The sequence below is a fragment of the Podarcis liolepis genome, assembly GCF_965112155.1.
Source record: "Podarcis liolepis genome assembly, chromosome: 3".
NCBI lineage: Eukaryota > Metazoa > Chordata > Lepidosauria > Squamata > Lacertidae > Podarcis > Podarcis liolepis.
This window is the reverse complement of record NC_139557.1, coordinates 125,718,219-125,740,399: the sequence shown is the minus strand read 5'-3', so window position 1 is coordinate 125,740,399 and position 22,181 is coordinate 125,718,219. Positions and strand designations below refer to the sequence as shown.

General features: G+C 53.5%; 1 protein-coding gene across 2 annotated transcripts; it reads left to right on the top strand.

Annotated features, from left to right (window-relative positions):
* The first annotated feature begins 283 nt into the window (after positions 1-283).
* GCKR (glucokinase regulator) lies at positions 284-20,962 on the top strand. Of its 2 annotated transcripts, XM_083494438.1 has the most exons (23): positions 284-446; positions 534-662; positions 1,038-1,188; positions 1,256-1,304; positions 5,376-5,500; positions 6,850-7,005; positions 8,613-8,681; positions 9,806-9,874; positions 10,245-10,318; positions 11,183-11,249; positions 11,587-11,640; positions 12,571-12,665; positions 13,562-13,667; positions 14,767-14,885; positions 15,036-15,134; positions 15,266-15,363; positions 15,619-15,695; positions 16,072-16,168; positions 17,698-17,795; positions 18,017-18,100; positions 18,248-18,397; positions 18,933-19,067; positions 19,840-20,962. In XM_083494438.1, exons 5-23 carry the CDS (start codon positions 5,441-5,443, stop codon positions 20,005-20,007), a joined length of 1,875 nt encoding a protein of 624 aa, XP_083350564.1. In that variant the 5' UTR covers positions 284-446; positions 534-662; positions 1,038-1,188; positions 1,256-1,304; positions 5,376-5,440; the 3' UTR covers positions 20,008-20,962. The 2 variants fall into 2 exon arrangements, with proteins under 2 accessions (XP_083350564.1, XP_083350565.1); XM_083494439.1 differs by lacking the exons at positions 284-446; positions 534-662; positions 1,038-1,188; positions 1,256-1,304; positions 8,613-8,681 and having other exon boundaries at positions 5,355-5,500.
* Positions 20,963-22,181: the final 1,219 nt, after the last annotated feature.

Below are 22,181 nucleotides of genomic sequence, written 5' to 3'. Positions count from 1 at the left end.
ACGCTGGGAGTTAGAGCTCTGTGAGGGTCTCCTTGGGAAACTGAACAAGCTACAGTTCCCACAATGTCCCCCAAAGCCCCCTGGAAATGATTGCTTTCTCTGGGCGTTGAGGGTTGTGATTCCCTTGACAGAACTACAGTTCCCAAGCTCATTTCTCTTCTTAGAGACCTCTGGGAACTGTAGCTCATGGGGGGAACAGGGGTCTCCTAAGGGCACTTGGTGCCCAGAATGCTGGGAACTGTAGCTTGCTCAGGGCGCCTGATTCCTTCTCCTTCCAGGCTACCAGAATGGGCTGGCACTGCCGGGCGCCGCCTTGGCCTGCAACTTTGAAGGCACCACCTGCGGCTAGGAGGATGTCAGCACGTAGCGTACCGGTGGCGCCCAGGGCAGAGACTGGGCACGTGGCGCCAACCCCCCCTTTGACCACATGCGGGGCACCGACAAGGGTAAACATGCTTCATTTGAAGGGAGGGGAAGCATTGCTTAGTGGTTAGAGCACCCCTTTGAACTGGCGCCCCCCAACCTCCCCTCAGGCTGGTACATGAGCATCTCGGAGCAGCGAGCCAAGCCGCCTGCCGCCCCCGCCCGACTCCGCTCCCTAACCCTGAGCAACGCAGCCTCAGCCTGTGAGCTCCACGCCTGGTACAGCATGGCCAAGACAGGTAAACTTGGGGCACTGGTGGTCGGAAATCCAACAGGCGCAGAGCCACCCGCTCGGCCTTTTCCCCGGTGTGGTGGGGGAAATGCCGCCTGGCACAGTTCTTGTAATTCCATATCAATATCACATATTACGTTTCTAAACTGCAGGATGTATCGTATCAGATAATTATTATTTATTGATTTCCAGACCACTGACCTGCCTGGTAGGGTTGGCGTAAAGAAATACCATCATGACATTTACTGATGCCTTGCTTCCCGTCCCCCATTGGGGACTGCTAAAAATGAGAGCGGCTGAGACCAGATGGCAATCCACAATCCTTGCAGGGGTCAGACTGGATGACCCCCAGGTACCTCACCCCTCCGCCCTTCCCCTGCAGGACTCAACAGGAGCTTCACGTTGGAGCTGAGCCACGGCAGCCACGTTGTCCCCCGTGGCAAAGCCCCGCCTCGTCCTCTGGCGCCTGGTGCCCCCTGCTGGCCTACACTGGAAGAGTCCTTGGCGCTTTCCAGGTGGCTCTTGGGCTCCTCGCCCCCCCCACCCCCCGGCCAGCTCCTTCTCTGGAGCATGTCAAGAGCACTGCCTCCCCCTCCACAGGTGATCTTGGCACTGGATGACGCGCAGTCCAGGAACTGTGGCCCCCAAAGTAAGGCTTTCTTTTCCGCCTCCCCGAAACCGGGCCGACCAGATAGACTGCCCTGGGGCTTGGAGGCTCCCCATTAACTGTCCAAATGTTTCCAGGTCCTTGGAGCTGTGCCCCAGACAAGCGCCTGTGCCTGCCAAGCATCTGCGTGGCCCCTGCCCACCTTTGCAATGACACCAAAGACTGGCGACGGTGGAGATAAACGGGGTTACGGTGAGCGTTCGGGGGGCATTCAGGGCCGGGGGGACGTTAGTGCCACCGGAAAGGGGGGAGGGCAGAAAGGGCACCCCTGGGACCCCCTCACCTGCCTTTCTTCCCCAGAGGCCTTCCTCTTGCGCCCCTTCGAGGAGGGCTGGTGCAGGTGGGCAACAAACGCCTACCAGAGCCTTTCCTGGGCGAGGAACTGCAGCTCCCAGGCACCGCCATCCCCACCCTGCCCCACCCGCGACCACACCACCAACACGCCGGAAGGTGGGTGATGGTTGGTAATATGTAGAGGATGCCAGCAAGGCTGAACCTTTACGTAAAGAAACAATTTGAATCAAGTCTTAACCAACTCTGGGCATGCACTGAGTTCGGCACCTCCAGGATCTCACAACTACCTTTCTGAGCCTGTTTCTACATGTGTTTGTAGGCATGATATTGACATAGGTATAGAGATAATTTCTAGGCAGAGATACACATAATAAATAGCTCAGTTCCATAACTATAGGCATATATGTGTATATATATAAATAAAATGGGGGGGTGTGCACGCGTGCATGTATATATATGTAAATGAAATATGTATTTGCCTGTGCATATGTGTTTGTATATATATAAATAAATAAATAAAATGCATATATGTATGTGTGTGTGTGTGTGTGTGTATATACATGTATATACACTATAAATATAATTGATATGTGCATGTGTGTGCATATATAGATAAAGATATAAAATGAATATCTATATACAATGTATGTGTTTTTATAGATGACATAGAATCATAGAATTCTAGAATTGCAGAGTTGCAAAGGACACCTCGGGTCATCTAGGCAGGAATCTTCTGCCCAAATTGGGGCTTGAACCCACAACCCTGAGATTAAGAGGAGAAACCCAGCCAGATGGGCAGGGTATAAATATAGTAGTAGTAGTAGTAGTAGTAGTAGTAGTAGTAGTAGTAGTCTTGTTTAGGGAAGTTTTTAACGTGATATCTTAGTGTATTTTTTGTTTCTATGGAAGCTGCCCAGAGTGGCTGGGGAGGCCCAGCCAGATGGGCGGGGTATAAATAATAAATTATTATTATTATTATTATTATTATTATTATTATTATTATTATTATTATTATTATCTTGTACTCTACCAACTGAGCTATACATATATATATATAGGTTGTGTGAGTGTATAACAGAGCTTTGCAAACTTTTATGTTGGGATGCGGGTGGCGCTGTGGATAAAACCTCAGCGCCTAGGACTTGCCGATCACATGGTTGGCGGTTCAAATCCCTGCGGCGGGGTGCGCTCCCGTCGTTCGGTCCCAGCGCCTGCCAACCTAGCAGTTCGAAAGCACCTCCGGGTGCAAGTAGATAAATAGGGACCGCTAACCAGCGGGAAGGTAAACGGCGTTCCGTGTGCTGCGCTGGCTCGCCAGATGTGGCTTGTCACGCTGGCCACGTGACCCGGAAGTGTCTGCGGACAGCGCTGGCTCCCGGCCTCTAGAGTGAGATGAGCACACAACCCTAGAGTCTGGCAAGACTGGCCCGTACGGGCAGGGGTACCTTTACCTTTACCTTTATGTTGGGGTCACAGTGATGAATAAATCTTGATCTTGGGGTGGCATTGCGCTAGCCGTGCCTCACCTCCCTCTTTTTGTGCTCCTCTCTCACAGGGTACTTCATCTACGTCACCGGCACCCACCCAGGCCGAGCTGAGCTGCTCAGCCACACCCTGGTGGCGGACGGGTCCTGCCATTTGAGTCCCCTATCATTATCATCATCATCTACGATTTCTTATTTGCGGAAATATGGCAGGAGGTTATTACCATCATTTACCATTTTTTTTCTACGGAAATATGGGCCAATATTGAGGAGGACACTTTGAGCTCCAAAATGCAGTTCAGGCAGTTCTGCTCACAGGGACGTCAGGGACTGGCTGGTTGAGGAAGATGGCATCGTCTGCCCAAACAGGGAGAACACCCCAGGTGTCAGGGACTGAGCAGAGGAGGAATGGTGGAGAATGCCTCCCCAGCCTGACCCTTCCAGAGAAGAGGAAGACAGTTTAGAATTACAGCAGGGGTTTGAGGGAGGTGACAGCTCAGAGGCAGGTGAGGGGAAAGTTGGGAAATGATTAAATTCCATATGTAAAGTTATGTAAGGTTCTCCACTTAGGCAGGAAGAACCAGCTGCACAAATATAACAGGAAGGACATCTGACTTGCCAGTAGTATAACTCGTGTCCAGATCAAGGGAAGTCATTCTTCCTCTCTGTTCTGCCTTGAATCCACCCTCCCATCACCCTCCCAGGTCTCACCCAGGCAGCTGGTGGAGGACAGAGGGAGCCCAGGGCCAGGGCAGCTGTGCAAGCCTTGCCTGTGACAGAGACACACTGTTGCCTGAGGCACCCCTGACCACCATTCAAGGCACCCCAACTCCAAATATTTAGCCGAATTTTAGATTTTTGTTGGGGGTACCCATGCTTCAAGTTCAGAAAGGATCCAGTCATCTCATATTTCTGCACCTCTCCCCCTTTGACTGTAAATCTTGCAACCAAGTCTGTCTCATAATGGTGGTTCCCAATTAGAACTGCGTCACACCAAAAGCCTTTTGTTTCCTTTCCAGATCTTCCGCAAAACAAAGCCTTTGGCTAATAATTTTGTTTCCACACAGTTTATTTTCCCATCTCACTTGCTATCAATCATTGTGGCGGTTCTTCTGGGGGGGGGTGTTAGGTAAATCATATTGAAAAAGAGAAAAGTCCCCCCCCCTTTCCGATCCGTTTCAACATACCATTCAAGGCACCCCGGGGTGCCACGGTACACTGGCTCAAAGCCACTGATCTAAGCACTCAGGGACAGAGGCAGAGGTAGCTGTCCCGGCACCTGGAACGGCACACATGCTGTGCACCTGGAGGCGGGGCTAGCTGTCCGCGGGGGCAGGGCAATCATCCCAGGGGGCGGGGCGGTGATGACCTGGGGTGGGCCGCACCCACTGTACCCCCTTCCTCCGCCAGTGCTCAGGGAAGAACCAGACAATTTCCCTGCTGCTCCTGCTGCTCACAGGACAGACGGGCCTTTGTCCTGGAGTCTGGCACAGGCTAGGAAAGGAGGGGTCATTAAGCGTGACAAGGGCCCTTTGACCCTCGCCTGGTGAAAGCAAACATGTTTTGCTTCGTGTCCTGGGCTCCAGGGCAAATGCCAGTGGGAGAGACTGGGATTCAGGTTTGAGCCACCCCAGAGCTGCGAACTGCAAAGCCCAAAGATTCAGTTTGGTTTAATCTTCCTCCTGAGTTTGCCAGCTGCTGCCCTCAATGCCTTTGCAACCACTGCCTCTGGGCCTCAGCTCCACAGCTGCTAGAGCGGGACAGTCTTCCACCTGGGCCTGAGACCCTTGTGGGGCTATGGGAGAGCCGTGGCATTCTTAGTCATTTCATTGTCTTTCTATCCCATTGTATCTTTTTCTCCAGGGAGCTCAAGGTGGCACCGAGAGTTCTCCTCATTGAAACCCCACAAAAACCCTGTGTGGTACGTTAGGCTGAGAGCTGGCACTCGACAGCAGTGACCGGCAAGCATTATGGCTGAGTGGGGATTCGAACCCTGCTCTCCCAGGTCCGACACTCTGTCCAGTACATCTCCCTCACTCCTCTCTCTTGGTGCCCTTCCAACAGAGCCTCTCTGGCCTTGCTTGCCATGCAGCTACCAACCAGGGGCCTGTTTCCTCCTCCAGGTGAGCCAGGAGTGATGCAATCACCTGACTGTGCCCTCCAGGAGATAGAGGGGGCAGCCCTGCCTCCCCGCCCCCCATAAGCGAGGAATCTCTGCTCTGGACACAGAGCAATGAGCAGCTTGAATTTTAACTGCCTGGATTAATCATTACAGCAGAGGCCTGATAAGGCCGGCAAAAGCAGCATCCGGAGCTCTGAGCCTGTTCTTGGCCTTGAACCATGCGGGGCACCAAGAAATACCCTCATGTCATCGACACGCCAGACCAGGGCAAGTGGGAGGTAAGGACGGGAGCAGGAGCTGGGAGAGAAGGGCCAGCACTTCCCTGCAACAGGTGGACCTGCCCCCAAGGGCAGGGGGGCAAATGGTCTGGCAGAATGGAGCTTGGTGGAAGGAAGCCTGGCTTCTGAGGGGTGGGGAGGGGGGAGGGGTGCCTGCCTTTCTTCGGAAGGAAGCTTCATGTGTCTGAGTGGCACCACCAGATAAGTAGAAAAGGGGGGTGCACCCAGCGCTTGCCCCTAGAAGAAGGGTCCATGCATAGCTCTGTCACTGAGCACCTGCCCTGCGTGCATCAGGCCCCACAAGAAGAGCCTGGCTGCAGGATCAGGCCAACGATCCCCTATCTAGCCCAGCTTCCTGTTCTCACAGTAGCCAGGCAGACACCCCCGGGAAGAAGCCCCCGCAAGCAGGACTTGAGGGGCACCACAGCCCTCTCTGCCCACCTGCCATTTCCCAGCAGGACCTCCTGCTGCCACAGGTCCCAGGGCTGCGGAAGAGAAGGCAGCCTGAGTCCCCCAGGGTCGTCGTTTGTTGAACGGAAAGATGCTGAAAGAGGGAGGGAGGGAGGGTGGTGCTCTGTTGGAGTGGGGGGTGATGGCCTCTCTGGTTGGTATGAGTGCCTGAATCATAGAACCAGAGAAGTGTAGAGTTGGTAGGCACCCCAAGGTCATCTAGCCTAACCCCCTGCAATGCAGGAATGACAGCGAAAGAATCCCTGCCAGAGGGCCACCCAGCCTCTGCTGAAAAACCTCCAAGGAAGGAGAGTCCATGGCTCTTATTGTCAGAAAGTTCTTCCTTAAACTTCAGAATCTCTTCCTTGCCCCTTGAGGAGCCCTCCGAGGATGGGATATTCTCCCCCGTGCACTGCAACATATCCTGGGAGGAGGTTTGATCCAGGACCTCAGTACATTTCCAAGCCTCTTTCTGAAACTCCTTGAGAAGAGGCGCCTCATAGCTGGACGTCCCTTTGAGGCTGCCCCCGTACAGCATTGATGTGTCTGATCATATTGTGTATGTCAGCCACAGTGAGTCATGGTGTTGGCAGATTAGCATCTAAATAAAAATAGAAATTTGTCATGGATTTGCATAGCAGCCCTGTGCACAGGTGCTCAATGGGACAAAGATTCTGGGACATGTGTCCCACGACTTCAAAAGTCCTAGGTGGAAAGTCAGCAAAAATGTGCCACATGCCAAGGGAAAACCCACCGGGAAGTCTAGGCAGGCACAGCTTCTCTCAGGGTGGATCCCAGCAGATCTTGGAGGACGGCGCCTTGCAGCTGTTCTGCAGTGCTTATTGCCCCCCTTGCGTCTGTTCCCCACAGCTCCCTCCCTTCATGCCTTTTTCTCCCAGCTGGCAGGGTACGAGGCTGCCTTGCCCATCACCGAGAAGTCCAACCCCATCACCCGGGAGCTGGACAAGGCGGACGCTGCACAGATCGTCCAGCTGCTCAGAGACTGTGATGCAGAAATATTCCAGGAAGACGACGAAGCGCTGGTCAACTACAAGGTGACTCTGCCTCTCCCTGCCTACTTGCCTGGGGTGGGGGTGGTCTGGAATGTGACCCTTCAACACTGTAGAATCATAGAATAGCAGAACTGGAAGGGACCCTGCGAGTTTCCAGACAGGAGTTGATCATGATGAGGGTTTGCCAAACGTGTCTTCCTCTTAGCTCATTTCTACTCTTCACCCTGAGTTTGTGCCTTTGGTAAAGGTTGTTCTCTAACTGGAGCGCTTGCAGGCCAGTGTTTCACAACTGTCAGTGTTTATACTACATTTTTAACGATTTGCCTTGAGGGCACCTTTAACCTCTTTTGTTGTCCACGGGTATTTCACTTTCCATTCTTAAGTTGGGAAGAGAGTAGTTACTTTGGAAGACGATAATCAGGCATCCAAACAACATGACCAGTCCAATGAAGTTGATGTTGGGTGCATTACAGTAGTCCAATTGTGAGGTTACCAACACATGTGTCAGGGGTTCAGGAGCAGAGACGCAGAGAAGGGAGGAGACAGAGAGCGAGGGGGAGGAATACGAAGGAAGGATGAGTGGGGATGACGACCCGAGATCACCGAGCCTGTCTAGCGAGTCCGAGGATTCCCAGAAGGGAGCGCCAGCAGCCAGGGCAAGGGGGGAGAGCAGGGGGACACCCCAGGAAGAAGGGTCCAGAGAGGGATCAGAGAGCAGCAGTTGGAGATCGGGACCCACGTGCCCAGCCGGGAGCAGCGGGGAGAAAGGGGACCAGATATCGGGTTCCGGAGACTTTCAGAAGGAGGGAGGGCATGAGTCAGGAGTAGTCACGCCCACCTCGGGGAGCGATGAAACTATCAAGAGGAAAGTGGAGAGTTGGGCGCGCGCGCCAAGTTCAAATGTAGCGGAAGCTGGCGCAGTCAGCAGCCCAGAGAGTGAGCCGGGTCCCAAAGCCCGCCGCAAGGAGGCGGAAGGGTCAGGGGGGTCCGCGTCAGAAGAGAGTAGGAAGGGAGAGACCCAGGGGGGCAGAAGGACCCAGAGAAGGAAGGAAAGGCGCAGGAGGTGGAGCAAGGCTAGGGTATTAAGCTGGTGCGCTAGAGGCGGAGACTCAGACGGGTCTTCGTCGTTCTGACCTAGAAGAAGTAGGGCTGCACATTGCAGTTTGGAAATGGAACCTGTAATCCAATAAAGACTCTTTGAAACTGAACGCTGGCTGACTTGGTCCTATGTGAGCTGGGACTGGGTGGCAGCCCTGACAACATGAATGACAGCTAAGCTATTTCTGACCAGAAAAGGGTGTAGTTGGCACACCATCCTAAGCTAACATGAGGTGTCCCTTGCCACAGAGGTCACCTGAGCCTCCAGTAGCAGAAATGAAACTGGGAGCGCCCCCAGACTACGGACCTGCTCCTTCAGACGAGGCACAACCATGCCCTGAACTGGCGAACCCCCCATCTTCTGCATCTGGGAACCACTCACACACACACACACACACACACCCCAAGGTCTCTGTCTTACCAGCATTGTCTCAGTTTGTTGGCAGCCATCCTGCCCACTGCTGCACCTGGGCACGGTTTAGAACAGTCATAGCAGATGCGATGGAGAAATAGCACTGAGCGCCACTGAGACGCTTTTCTGTCTCCCCCAGAGGCTGTACAGCGAGTCAGTGCTGAAGACCATGGTGGACATAATTGCCAAAGTGCAAGAGGTGCTGAAGGTATGGCAGGAGGCAGTGTGTGTGTGTGTGTGTGTGTGTGTGTGTGTGTGTGTGTTGTTGTTGTTGTTGGGATGTGTATAAATGCTAGGAGAGGATATAATAATTAGATACTATCTTTCCTTCATCATGTTTGTGAGTTCAACGGAGTGCATCCCTTTGCAGCTTAAAAGGAAAGCTTAAATAGGCTAGTTTTAGCCTTTTCGTTTAAGTAATCCAGGATGCTTTAAGGCAAACTGGATTCTCCTGGGATTTCCCCCTTTTCTCCCCCTTAAAATATTTGCTGTCTTCAGGCAGGCTTAAAATGGTAATTCAAACACATAATTAAGTTTAGCTTAAATGTAGTTTCTTCACATTTAGCTTCACAGCTAAAATGTAGGCGTTTCTTCACATTGGCGGCAGAGTGGAAAGACTGAGATACAAAAACATGCTTGATTACTGTCAGGGAAGAGTTAGAAGTTTCCAGTTTCTCAGAGGGAGAAAGCTTTCCCCAAGGGGGGAAGGAGAGCAGTGAATCTAACAGAAGAGAGCAAGAGGAACAAGAGGGAGGGACCGGCTGTTCCCAGGCAAGGCAAGGGTTCAGTTCTAGCTCAGATTGGGAGGAGGGGAGATACAGGCCAGCTCTAGCCAGGAGGGTAGGAAAAAGAGATCGGAAGGGCGCCTTCGCCATGTTGAGAGTGGCTGGTCATGGAGAAGCAGAGCTCAGAAGGTAGCTGAAAGAAGTGACTCTGAGGAATAATAGTTAAGAACCGTTTATAAGATTGTTTTGTTAATACGCAATAAAAAGTTATAAAAGAACAAGAAGCATTTGTGTGGTGATCTGAAGAGGACAACGACCAGTCCTGACAATTACCTTCTTCCCAAGGTGAGGGGAAGTGACCTGGCAGGGCAGCTTACTCTACAGCATTAACCCCTTCATGCAATAGATGTTGGTTATACTGTATGAGATTAGTTATCTCACATGTCCAGCTACAACCACCGTTTCCGCTGGATGGAGGGCAAAACTATGGTGGAGGCCAGGTATTCAGTTGCTTATGAGGACTGGGGTAGAGGGCCTTTGGCAGCTGGGCCAGGATCAGCTGAGTGGGTGGACACCCAGCCTATTTGTCTCTTCCTTCTTTCCTCAGGAGCCAGACAACACGCTCATTGTGCTGAGTGGAGGGGGAGCCTCTGGCCGGATGGGCTTCCTCATGGCGGTGAGTGTCTCCTGCCTCACCCTCCTCTTCCTTCTGCTCCCCCCTTTCTCTCAACCCCCCCATGCCAGGAGATAAGGGCTGTGCAGCTAATGAAGAGGGCTTGCTGATGCAGGGAGGGCTGCTGCCATCTGTGGGGCATCCCTGGGGCTTGCCCCCTTGCCCCTGGGAGTCAGCGCTGGAGGGTTTGCCACTGAGCCTGGCTCAGGGCTGCAGAGGGAGGGGGCACCTGCCTGGGATGCCACACAGGGACTGCATTGCTAGGAAAGGCAGGCTTTGCACTGTGGCCTTTGGGGTGGTCCCTCAGAGCTGGAGGGGGGGGGCACAGGTGGCCCCACACCTCCCTGACTGTCTTTGTGTCTGTTTTTCCTAGGTATCCTTTAACATACTCCTGAAGGGGTTGGGGCAGCTGCCCCAGTACACGTATATAATTGCTGGTGGGGACAGGTAAGGATACAGGATGAGCAGGTGGGTTGTAAAAAAAGCCATTTGGTACTCTAGGCTACTAGACTGGTGTGTGTGGGGGTGTCTGGGACATGTGGGGGACAAATGCCTCAGGTGCAGACCTGAGTTTGGAGAAGAGAGTCTTTTGCATGGGTGCATTTGTGTGGTGCTGGTGGTAACTGGAGCTCTAGGCTGCAGAGTTTCATGTTCGAGGGTTCAGAGTTTTGGGTGGATTTGGAGGGCAGGGTGGGATATTATTTATCCTTCCTCTTACTCACTTGTGTGAGTTTGACATCTAGTTAGCAGCGTGTAAAATGACCATCCTTATACCCTCCAACATGTCCACGCAGAAAACTAGGGTGCACTTATTTCAGGGCCAAGATCTTGCTTGAAAGCATGGTCCCCCAAATCAGATGCCCTGATTAAATTGGGACAGTTGAAGGGTCTGCATCCCTTTGCAGCATAAGATCTGGAAACTTCTAGGACAAGGTGGCTTAACCTTGTTACAGAAAGTTTCAGACCTGATCCCAGCAGAAGCAGCAGTGAAAACAAGAGAGGCAGAATTTGACATTATAAAAATATGGTTGAGATAAAAAAATGGAGTCTAGACTAAGCATCCTTTCTCTTCAGCTCCATGGTGAAAAAGAGACTGAGGAGGGAGGAAGTGGTAAGGAATATTTTCATTTGTTACTTTTCCTACCAAGGGGAAGCAGGGGATATGACCTCACAGAGTGTCCTCTTTAGCAATTTATAGGGGATCTTCAGGTGTCTTAACCCTTTGCTTATCCAGCAAAACTTGAAATCTCATTTTGGCTGCAAATTTAGTTCCCACACAGACAAGGGCATTTCTTATGCCTCTTCTCACAGGTCTCTTGTAGCATCCCTGGAGGGCCCTGAGGACAGTGCGCTGCTGGGCATTGAGGACCTAAAGAAGGTGAGGCTGCTGGTGTGTGTGTGTGTGTGTGTGTGTGTGGAGAGAGACCCTTGCCTACCAGCACCCTCGGCTCTGAGTACCCAGCTGCTCCCCAGAGCTGCTGTTGCAAAGGAGCAAGCACCAGCTACAGACTCTTCTGATGGAGAGCAGCTCCACCAGGGACATGTAAAGGCCTTGGTTTCCCTTGCCTTGCTGGCAGGAAGAGAGCCCACAGGTGCTCTGGGCAGGAGAGCTGATGGGTGCCTTTGGTCCTGGGTGGGCTGGGGGGTTATGGGCAGCAGCAGCAGCAGCATAAGAGTGACAACTGAGCTCCCTTTTCTCTCTCCTCCTCCTCCAGGTCTGTGAAGGGAAAAAGAAGGTCATTTTCTTTGGGATTTCATGTGGTTTGTCTGTGAGTATTTCATGCAGGACAGGAGTGGAGGGAGGGACGGGAGGGAGGGACCCTCCCAGTTCCTGTAGGAGACGAAGGGATATCTCTGTTCCAGATGGGCAGGGGAGCAGAAGGCGAGAGGGATGTTGCACCCCACCCCAGCCAGAAGGTTTCACGCGGAGGACCACAAAAGCCACCTCTGACAAACTCCCTCAATGTCAAGTCCTTAGGTGTGTCCAGTGGATGTTTCTGCTGGCAATGGAGAAGGGCCACTGGAGCTCAGTGGTTGGAGCATCTGATTTAGGGCAGGAAGTCACAAGTTTGATCCCCCATCTCCAAGTGGCACAGGAGGAGATCCCTGCCTGAAACCCTGGAGAGCTGTTGCCAGTCAGTGAGGCAACGTGTAGTTAACTATGGAACCTGCTGCTGCAGGAGGCCGTCATGGCCACTGACTTGCAGGTCTTTGAGAGGAGGCAAGAAATACATGAGGGGGAGAGGGCTATCAATGGCTGCTAGCCACAACGGCTACTAGTCACGATGGCTCTGCTCTGCCTCCACCATTGGAAACAGCAATGCTTCTGAATACCAGTGGCTGGAAATGACGGGAGGGGAGAGTAGATCATGTGCTCGACTCTTCCTTGCGGTTTCCCTTTGGGGCAGCTGGCTGGCCACTGTGAGAAGAGGAGGCTGGACTAGGGGGGCTTCCTTTGGCCTGATGCAACAGGCTCTTCTTATGGTGTTGCACTGTGTTTTGTACATTGGTGCCAGGCCTGAAAGAGGAAATATGGGTCTGGGAGACGGAAGTAGCCCTTTCCAAGCCAGGGGTCCCCTTGGAGCTTGGCCTTGGAGGAACGTGGCCTTTGGAGCAGAAGCTGCCTGCCTGTGCCTGCAACTAAGGCATGGCCACTGTGGCTGTTGACGCCTCACACGGGCTCTGCTTGCTTGCAACAGGCTCCCTACGTGGCTGGGCAGCTGGACTTCTGCATGAACAACTTGGACATCTATGTCCCAGTTCTGGTGGGATTCAACCCAGTCACCATGGCCAGGTAAGGGGGGGAGGGGCAGGGGGCAGGTCCGGAAGAGCTGCAGGGTGAGCTGCCAAACACTTTGCCCAGTCTGGCCAACCCTGTTCAGAGCATCTCGTGTGCCAGAGGCCAGAGGCGCTTGGCTGGGGGAGAAGAAGGCAGCTAATGGAGATGGGTTGAGGATCAAATGTGTAACTTTAAATTTAAATCACCAATCCCACATGTGGTGGGGAAATATGAGAGTAAACAGGCTGTGAAGCCCTTTTAGCAGAGTAAAAAACACACACAGCCGCTTTTGCAGCTTACTGGAATCTAGGAATTAGGCAATTACACCTCTTATCCCAGTTTATTTGTAGTCTGCTGACTTTCCCCCCTTTGTGCCCTTTGTTAAGAATGAACTACACATTTTAGTAAGATAATCAAGAAATCCCCAGCTAAAGTAGAATGAGAGTGAGTATGGAGTGGGATGCAACCTTCTTTCTGCTTCAGAGGTTGGGCTTTGGAAAATGTTCATCTGCATTAACAGTAATCTATAATCAGTGGCGTAGCGTGGGGGGTGCAGGGGGGGCCGGCCGCACTGGGCGCAACATCTGGGGGTTAGGCTTAGGGGGCGCAAATCCACGGGTTAGGGGGCGCAAATCCACGGGTTAGGGGGCGCAAATCCACGGGTTAGGGGGCGCAAATTACTTGCCTTGCCCCGGGTGCTGACAACCCACGCTACACCACTGTATATAATGAACATTCTAAATTCTCCCTGTGGCAAGCAAGAGGAGGTCCATGTGGGGCTCTGGGGAGGGTGACCTTGTGGAGGTGAAGAAAGTGATGAAGTGGCCTGGACAGCGTCAGAATCCAGCGGAGCGGGGGGATCTGGGCAAGAGGCCCCTGCCTGCCCTCTCACACCACACATCTCCCTACAGGACAGACAAGATTGAGGGCTTCCACTCCACCTTCCGGCAAGTGGCCGAGAGGATGGAGAAGCTGCAGGAAACCCACCAGGCCTTCATCCTCAATCCTGCCGTGGGGGTGAGTGCTGGGCTTCCCTGTGCTTCCCTCATCAGACCTACCATCCCTGCGCATCCATAGCACATACAGGCATTGGTGGGGCCGAGGGTGGTCCACCGGAGAGAGCAGCCCACAGATAGGGGGCAGGGGCTGTCACCTCTGACCGAGCCCATTCTCAGGGTGTCACCTGCTGCACCTCCCTCAGGTGAAGCACCTGGAAGAGGCCCTTGGATGGTAATGGTTCTTCAAAAGGCTTTGGTGCCATCAGTCAGTGAGGAAAGGGTGTGCCAAGCCAAACATCTCTCTGCAGGCAGGAACCTGTTCTAGAGTAGAACCCGCTGTCAGAGGCTTAGTGCTGTCCAGCTGGCCATAGATAAGACTCCGGGCTCCCAGCCAGTTCCAAACAATTGATTTATTTGACAAAGTTCAAACGTACATCTCCAGCGTTTCCATTAGCCTCCTTCCCCTTGTGCGCAGTTGCTCCCTTTAAACTTACTTCCTCCTTTTCCGCACCCAGCATGCAAGTCTGCGCAAACTCCTCCCCTTACTTCCTCTGTGTACAGCATGACTTGTCCCAGGCTCATCCTCCTCCCCCTCTACGTCAGACTGACTGTCAGATGACAAGCTGCTGATAATCTCTTTGGCTCTCTATAACTGCTGGTTTCTGTCCTTTCATCTTTTCCCGTTTGCCTCTCCCTGACATCCGCCCCCCTGTGCCCCCCATTCCCTGCCCTCCCCAGCACTCACATATATGATAAAAATGGAATTCAATAAGCATGTTTACCTGAAATCTACTTCCTTCAGGTTCTATCTTTCAGGGCAATTTGTTTGGTCATCAGCCCTGCAAGGGGGGGGGGAGAGAGAGTGCTCACTTGGGCTCCACATGTCTCTCGTAACAAGGGCTGCTGGCTGTGGGCCTCAGGGTATGCTTCAGTTGTGCTCCAGTGTAAGAGCTTGTTCCCAGGAAGGCCTGCGTTGGGCTAGTGCAGGCAGGCAGGATTGCCAGCCCAGTCCATGGGGCCCTGATCTCTGGCACATCCTGGCAGCTGCCATGGGGCATTGGGAGAGTCTCCTCCAAGGACCAGGCAGGGACCGGTCTCAGCCCGCTGTGCTCTTTCAGCCTGAAGGGCTCACTGGCTCATCCCGCATGAAGGGCGGCAGCGCCACCAAGATCCTTCTGGAAACTCTGCTCCTGACTGCACACAAGACAGTCTCCAAGGACAGCGAGATCTCAGAGAAGTGAGTTATGGAGCAGAAGCCAAGCAGGGCAGCCTCTGGGGGCTCCTCCGTGGGGTGGGGAGAGGAGACTCTCTTAGCTCCCAGTCCCTCTCCTGGCAGCTGACCAGCAGCACAAAGCCCAGCAGAGTTCTCTCTGAATCCTCTCTGCAGGTGTCTTCTGGAAATCCTCCGCACCTATGAACGGGCCCACAAAGTCACCTATGGTCAGAGCAAGAAGATTGCTGCCCTTGTGAAGCAAGCAGGGACCAGGTGAGCCTCAGGTGGGCAGGAATTTATTCACAGCAACCAGAATTTATCTTCCTTGAACCTCAGCTCCTGTGGGCTTTGGCCTGTCAAAAACTCTCTGCCCCCAGCACAATCTTTGCCTCTCTCCGCCACAGCCTACAGAAGAAGGCTTATGTCTACCTGGTCGGCTGGCATACCCTGGGCATCATCGCCATCATGGATGGGGCCGAGTGCATCCCCACCTTTGGGGCAGGTGAGCCCTACCAGGCAAGGAGGGTAAATTCAGTCTGGGCAGAGAGTGGTTCTGTAAATGGGGGACCCACCGCCACCAGAATGTCCCCATTCACCAGGCCCAGGAAATGTCATGTGCTGGAGGAGGCTGCAGGCGATTGGCAGGAGGTCCCAGTGCGTGTGCATGAGTGTGTGAGAGAGAGAGACAGAGAGGGCGGGGGTTCCTTCCTATGCAGACACATGAACTCTCTTTTCTGCTTCTCCCTTCATGGCACAGACATCAACGATGTCCGGGGCTTCCTCATTGGGGACCGCAGCGAAATGTTCAACAGAGAGGCTGATCTGATTGCACAGGCGAGTGGTCAGAGGAGGAGGTTGTTTGGACACCTCCTAGGCTGGGGTCTTCTCCTTCTCCACCTCCTCCTCCACCTCCACCTCCTTCTCCTCTTTTCGGGGCTTCTACAGAAAGGGGACACCAAACCCAAATGCACAGGCCCAACCCCGAAAGCAAGAGGAGCTGCGCCCTCCAAGGGTCACCCCCTTCTCCAAGGCCCCCCTCACATGAGAGTTGGGCACACAGACCAAGCAGTGCCGGGGCAGCCAAGGCAACAGCCAGCTCATCTCATTTCTGGTAGATCAGGGCCAACCCATAACTCAAGACCCCCCACATGCCCCCCCCCCCCCCGAAGCCAGGCATGGACAGCTTCTTCTTTCTGTTTTTCTCCTGCAGGGCCCCAAGTTTGCTTTCTCTGAAGAAGATTTTGTGAAAACAATCCTCCCATCACTGACGGAGCTGGATACCGTCCTCTTCCTTTTCACAGTGGATGGTGAGAGACGGGGGGGGCTGGGGGGGCACAAGGGCCTCTTGGGAGATGCAGGAGAAAGGAAAGGCCTCTCCACATGGTTAGACTATGGAGGCAGAGATGGCCACCAAGTTGGCTGTTATACTCTGAAGAAAATTCATGGAGGACACAAGGCTGGGTTCTGAGTCAAGATACTTCTGAATAGGACCAATTCCTGGGCCCCAAGTGGAAAGGGGGCTGGCTGCTGCTGCTGCTGCTGCTGCTGCTGCTGCTGCTGCTGCCTTCAGATCCTGCTTGTGGGCTTCCTTTTGGTTGGCCACTGTGAGACCAGGATGCTCCGCTAGATGGTCCTCCTTTGGCCAGATCCAGCTGCAGGGCCCTTTGGATGTTCTAGGGAGCCATGAGGTGGGAGGACGAGGGAGTCTGCAGCTCGGCAAGCACAGAAGGGATGGCAGAAAGGGGGCTGCTGGAGCCAGCGCTCTGAGGGCTCCTGACCACCTGCCCTCTTTGCCTGGTTCAGAGAGGGGGCTGCAGCTCAGCGGCAGAGCAGGAGGCGGCTCTGAGGTCCAGCCACCAGCATCTCTAGGTGAAAAGAATCACAATTTGCAAGGAGTGTGAGAAGAGACTGGCCATAGTGGTTGGATCAGGTTATGGATGGCATGGGGAGGACACATTAATTACAATTGCCAGTCTTCCATGTGTATGGGTTACGCAGAGAACCCCATCCTTGGCAGCAAAATACAGAGGCTTGAAACTAGGCTGCAAAGCATTATATTTTCTGAGCAAATCCAGCTGCTTGATATTTTGTTCTGTTTTCTTATATTTTGTTAGAAGCCATTCAAAGTGGCAGGGGCAACCCAGTCAGGTGGGTGGGGTAGAAAAAATATATATCATTATTATTATTACTACTCCTACCAAAGGTTAGCTGGCTTAGCCCCTCTTAACAAAGAATCCAGCAACAACTTATAAAGTAAGTAGAATTAGTGTTTACTTACTTAGCAGTCTTGCATTGGATCACAGCAAAGGTGGGCAGCAGTAAAACTATGCAGGTAAAATAGTTAAGGGTTTCAAAATATATAGCTGATTACAAAATTGGATTGTGCAGTCAGGGAGATCGCCAACATCCGTCTGACTTGAAGACATGGTGAAGAAGTGAGAGAGAGAAGCGACAGGAAACAGAGGAAATGACATCACACAGAGCTCTCTCTCTCCACCTTTTACATTTCTATGGTCCAAATCTGCCTGTCTAGCAATTTACAGCCCTGTGGTTAAATAGCCCCTATACTTCTTAACTGTTAAATTTTGAATGCTAATCTCCTACACACAGGGGGCCATCCTGTCCCCCAGAGCCAATCCTGGAGACAATCCTGGGCTGCCTGGACCAGTGGCTGGCTCCACATCAGACAGCCCCACCTGTGAGTCAAAGGCACTTGGATCGGCTCCTCTCCCTCCTTTCCGTAAAGGGAAACAGCTGGTGGGGGAGTGAGCACCCTAAACCCTCTTGTGCTGCCTTCCTTTGCCACCAACACCCCTCTCTCCTCTCTTGACTGCAGACAACCTTGATGAAGTGGAGAAGTTGGTGGTCCAGGTGAAGGAGAGGACCTCCAATGTGCAAGCCCTTTCTCATGCCACAGTTGGGCAATACCTGCCGGTAGGTGCTGTCTGCAAGGTGGGCATGTTTGCAGGCCTCAATACCCGATGACTGATGGCTACTGGTCACGATGGCTATCATCCATGGTCCACTGCCCTGGAGGGGCAGAATCACACATGCAAGAGGGCTCTGCCCCACCCATTGAGCAAGCCCCTTTCAGATCTTGACCTTTTGGCTGACTGTTCCCCCTCTCTCCCTGCTTTGCCCCCTGCCCCCGCCAGGCCTCGCTCAAGAAGCTCTTCCCCTCCATCATCAGCATCATGTGGCCCATCCTATTCCTGGAGTATGAAGGCAAGTTCATCCAGGTGAGGAGGGGGCAGTGGGGGGAGCAGGGAGCCACTGGCAAGGGGGAGGGGGGAGTTGCTTTGTGTCCAGGCTGGAGCCCCCCTGGCCTGGCCCTTCTCTGCCCACCCTCCCCTTGCCCATTCAGCCCATCCCCCGTCCCTTTGCAGAGGTTCCAAAGGGAGCTCAGCACCAAGTGGATCCTCAACACAGTCAGCACCGGGGCTCACGTGCTGAAGGGCAAGATCCTGCGCAATTACATGGTGGACCTGCGAGTGAGCAACTCCAAGCTCTTCTGGAGGGCAGTCAGCATCCTGCAGGTACTGGGGGCAGGGGTATCCCAGAAGGCTCCTCTGCAGGGCCATGGAGCTAGTCGGTGGGTGTCCACTTCCCAGGGGGAGGGCTGGCCAGCAGAGTGCCAGCAGAGTCTTGCTTTGGCCACAGCAGTGCCTGGTGCAGGGTCAGGCCAGCCAGGTCTTCCGCTCAGTCCAGCTGCCTCCTTCTTCCAATTTCTAACACTGGGGAGGGACACTGCCTCTGAGACCTGCCTGTCTCCCAGATTTGCTTGTACTGTATCTCAATCATCCACTAAGATGCGTTGGGAAGCAATGGCGGCCTTTATCCTTGTGATCCTCACAACAACCATCTTAGGGAGGCTACTCATGGAAAGACAGTGCCTGGTCCAAGGAGGCCCATGAGCACCGTCAGGGCAACATGGTGACATGAACCTGAGTGACGTTTGCTCACATCACAGGGGCTCTGTGGGGCCACCACCTTGCGGGGAAAAGCAGAGCTCAAGTCCCCACACTCAGGAGGGACCTGGCAGCCCCACCCAACTTCCCTCTCTCCCTCCAGAGGTTCTCGGGCCAGACTCATGCCAAGTGCCTGGAAGGTCTCCTGCAAGCCATCTATGACCCTGAGCCGCTCTCTGAGGATCTCCGCACAGCTCCAGTCTCCAAGCACATTGCCGTAGCAACAGACAAGAGCAAGGTAGGCAGGTGTTCTCTCCCCCCTCCCTCCCCCCCGCACCTGCCCACCCCACTTCATCTGGTCATCCCACACTTGTGCCATGACACAGGAGGTACAAGTCACACCAAACACTCCTCTTATTGCTGTTTATTTGTGGTCTACTGACCTTTCCATTCTCTGTCCCCATTGCTAAGAATGAACCACCTGTTTTAGTAAAAACAAAAAGATTTTACTTTCATTCAATACAGACAGCAAATAAATCAAAGTGGTGTGCAGGTAAAAATACTTCTTAGTTGCAAAATGCAAATTTAGTTTCCAAAATGGAGTATGAGCCCATATATGTGCATCTGCTCACATTGCTGGCTTGAAAGGAAAAGAGAAACGGGGGAAAGGAGGAAGAAAAGATTAAGATGCCCAAACCAATGGCTTCAAGTTACAAAAGAGGAGACACTGATTAAACATCAGAAAAAAACTTTCCGACAGTGAGAGGTGTTTGACAGTGGAAGCGTCTCCCTCGGAAGCTGGCGAACTGTCCTTCCTTTGAGGTTTTAAAGCAGAGGTTGGGTGGCTGTCATGGGTGCTCTAGCTGAGATTCTTGCATTGCCGGGGTTGGACTAGATGGCCCTTGGGGGCCCTTCCAACACTATGGTTCTAAGATCTTTTGTCCTATTTCCTGCCACAGGAAATGCAGGAATACAGGAACTCTGTATTCCTTAACCCTTTCATATGCTTATTAACAAACATAATGGTCAGTTTGACTGCAGATTTCCCCACATCTCTTCCATTTGCCCAGGTTGTACCCACAGCCCTGCTCTGCCTCCTGCGTAGCTGCTCGGTGCCAGAGGCCCGCGCCCGCCTGGATGCTGCTCCCTCCCTCCGAGCCGCCCTTGACACTGCGCTGAACGCTCCTGGAAGGAAGCGGGGGGCTGACAAGTCAGAACCTGATGAGCAGAGCACATAGGGGGGGGCACTTCTTCCAAGGGGTCCCACAGCCTCAAGCCCCAGACGGTCTTCCAAGCAGAGGCACTCAGCCTGACGAGAGAGGCCTCCTCGCCTGACACTGCCCTGCTGGTGCTGGCCTGTCTTCTCCCAGTGGGGAAAGGGGTGGAGGGAGGGGATGAGGAGGGATCTGGGATGAGAGCTACCGGAAGTGAGGCCAAGACAAGGATCCTGCTCTGCCAGGAAACAGGTTCTTCTTCCCTTTGGGAGATGGATCTGTGCCTCTGGGGAATGCCCTTCTTTGCCCCCTGGCAGGGTGAGCCTTGCCCCCAAACGACTCCCTTGTCTCAGGAGCTGCCCTGCCATCCCTGTCCTGCCCTTCCCCTCCATGCACCCCCGGCATTGGGCTGCCATGCTAAAGTGCGTGTCAGCCTTTCCTGCCAGCCCCTCCGATCTGTGCTTTCTCCTTGCCAGCTCACATCCCTGGCACTGCCCCCTGTGCCCTCTTCTGCAAGGCTGGCTGCCTGGTGGACCATGGCGTGCTACTAGGGAGACAGGAAGGGCTTCAGATTCCCAGCCTGCCCTTCCACAGCCACCAGCACCCAGCTAGGCAGCGCAGACTGGGCGCCATCCACCTGCAGACTGAGCCCAAGCCAGGTGGGTCTTAGAGAGGCCTTCTCCAAGTCTCATGAAATGTCCTGGGGGACCTTGCAAGGCTTGCAGCAAATTGTCTGTGGTGCCTGTAGTCAGTATATGCCGGCAGTGTCATTGTGTGGGCATGGCAGGTGGGTTGGGGGTAAAGGGACCTGGGTCCACCCTGCCCCTTTCTCTGTCTCAGTGCATGAGGCTGGCACAGCTCATTTCCTTCGTTTCTGCCCTGGAGGCTGAGCTTGACTGTGTCACTCCTCCTGTCTTTGACGGAACCAGCTGGCGAGTTCTGGGCTCCTCTCTTTTTGTAATAAAAGATGTGTCTGTGCGCTGGGTGTCCTGTTCTTGCTCGGTTTGGGGTGCGTGACTGGAGTGCTCAGGTTCTAGGAAAACATCCTGAACCACCCACAAGGATCAGACTGCAACCTCTCTCCCCAAATACACACAACATGCACACCATGAACTCTGAGGGCTCCACGTGGCAAAGGAATGCTTTCATAAGGCCCAGCTTGACCTCCCACTTGGATGGAGCATGTGCCCTGGGATGGCGTCACAGGTGGCCTTGACCACACCCCACCCCAGCCAGTATCCCTCTTCAGCTGGCCTGGAAAAGTGACCCTTGCTCCTGTGCATATGTACACAAAGGGTACATGTGGCTGCTGGGTGCACTTTTGCTGTTCAGGAAAGGGAGAGGGTGGAAGCTGTGGCCTTGAGCTCCTGTCAACAGGAAGTCAGTCATTCAGAATCATCAGAGGTGGTTCCTGCTGAGAGAATGGCTGGTTTGAGGTTTTGAGAAGAAAGACGCAGGGCTGTTTGATGGAGCCCCAAAAGAAACTGGTAGCCAATTGCACAGATTGAAAGTTGGCATGTGATTTGTCCTGCTGCCCCCAGAGAGCAGTGTGGCTGCAGCATTCTAGCCCAAATGAAGTTTCTGAACTATCTTCATAAAATGCCATTACAGTCGTACCTCAGGTTACATACTGTCAGAGTTGCTTCTAGATCCTAGCTCACAGAGGATCACGCTAGCCAGCGATCATTAAATAAAAGTCTTTATTGAGTTACAGTTTCCATTCTCAAGCTGCTGCGTGCAACTCTACGTCTTATGCTTAGATCGGCGAAGCTCCGTCTGAATCTCCGCCCCTTGTACACCAACTTAATATCCTAGCCCGGCTCCACCTTTTCCGCCTGACTGTTCTTCTCTGGGTCCCTCTGCCCCCCGGGGTCTCTTCCTTCCGGGATTCTTCTGACGCTGACCCCCCCGGACCCTCCTGTCTTCTTGCGCTGGGCTTTAGGACCTGGCTCCCTTTCCGGGCTGCCTACTGCGCCACCTTCCTGTGCATTTGAACTTGGCGCGCGCCAGCGCTTGATCCCTGGCGCCCTTCCTCTTCCCTGCTCTCTGGCGGTGACGCTGGTCCCGATTTCCAACTGCTCCCCTCTGAGTCCCCTCTGGCTCTATCTTCCTGGGGTGTCCCCCTAGTCTCCCCCCTTGCCCTGGCTACTGGTGCTCCTTTCTGTGAATCTTCTGATTCACTGGAAAGACTCGGAGAT

Excerpts from the sequence above, each read along its gene's own strand:
- GCKR (XM_083494438.1), top strand. The coding sequence starts at position 5,441 with ATGCGGGGCACCAAGAAATACCCTCATGTCATCGACACGCCAGACCAG. Across the intron at positions 8,682-9,805 it reads AAGTGCAAGAGGTGCTGAAG|GAGCCAGACAACACGCTCAT; the intron begins GTATGGCAGGAG and ends TTCTTTCCTCAG. Across the intron at positions 17,796-18,016 it reads CAGTTGGGCAATACCTGCCG|GCCTCGCTCAAGAAGCTCTT; the intron begins GTAGGTGCTGTC and ends TGCCCCCGCCAG.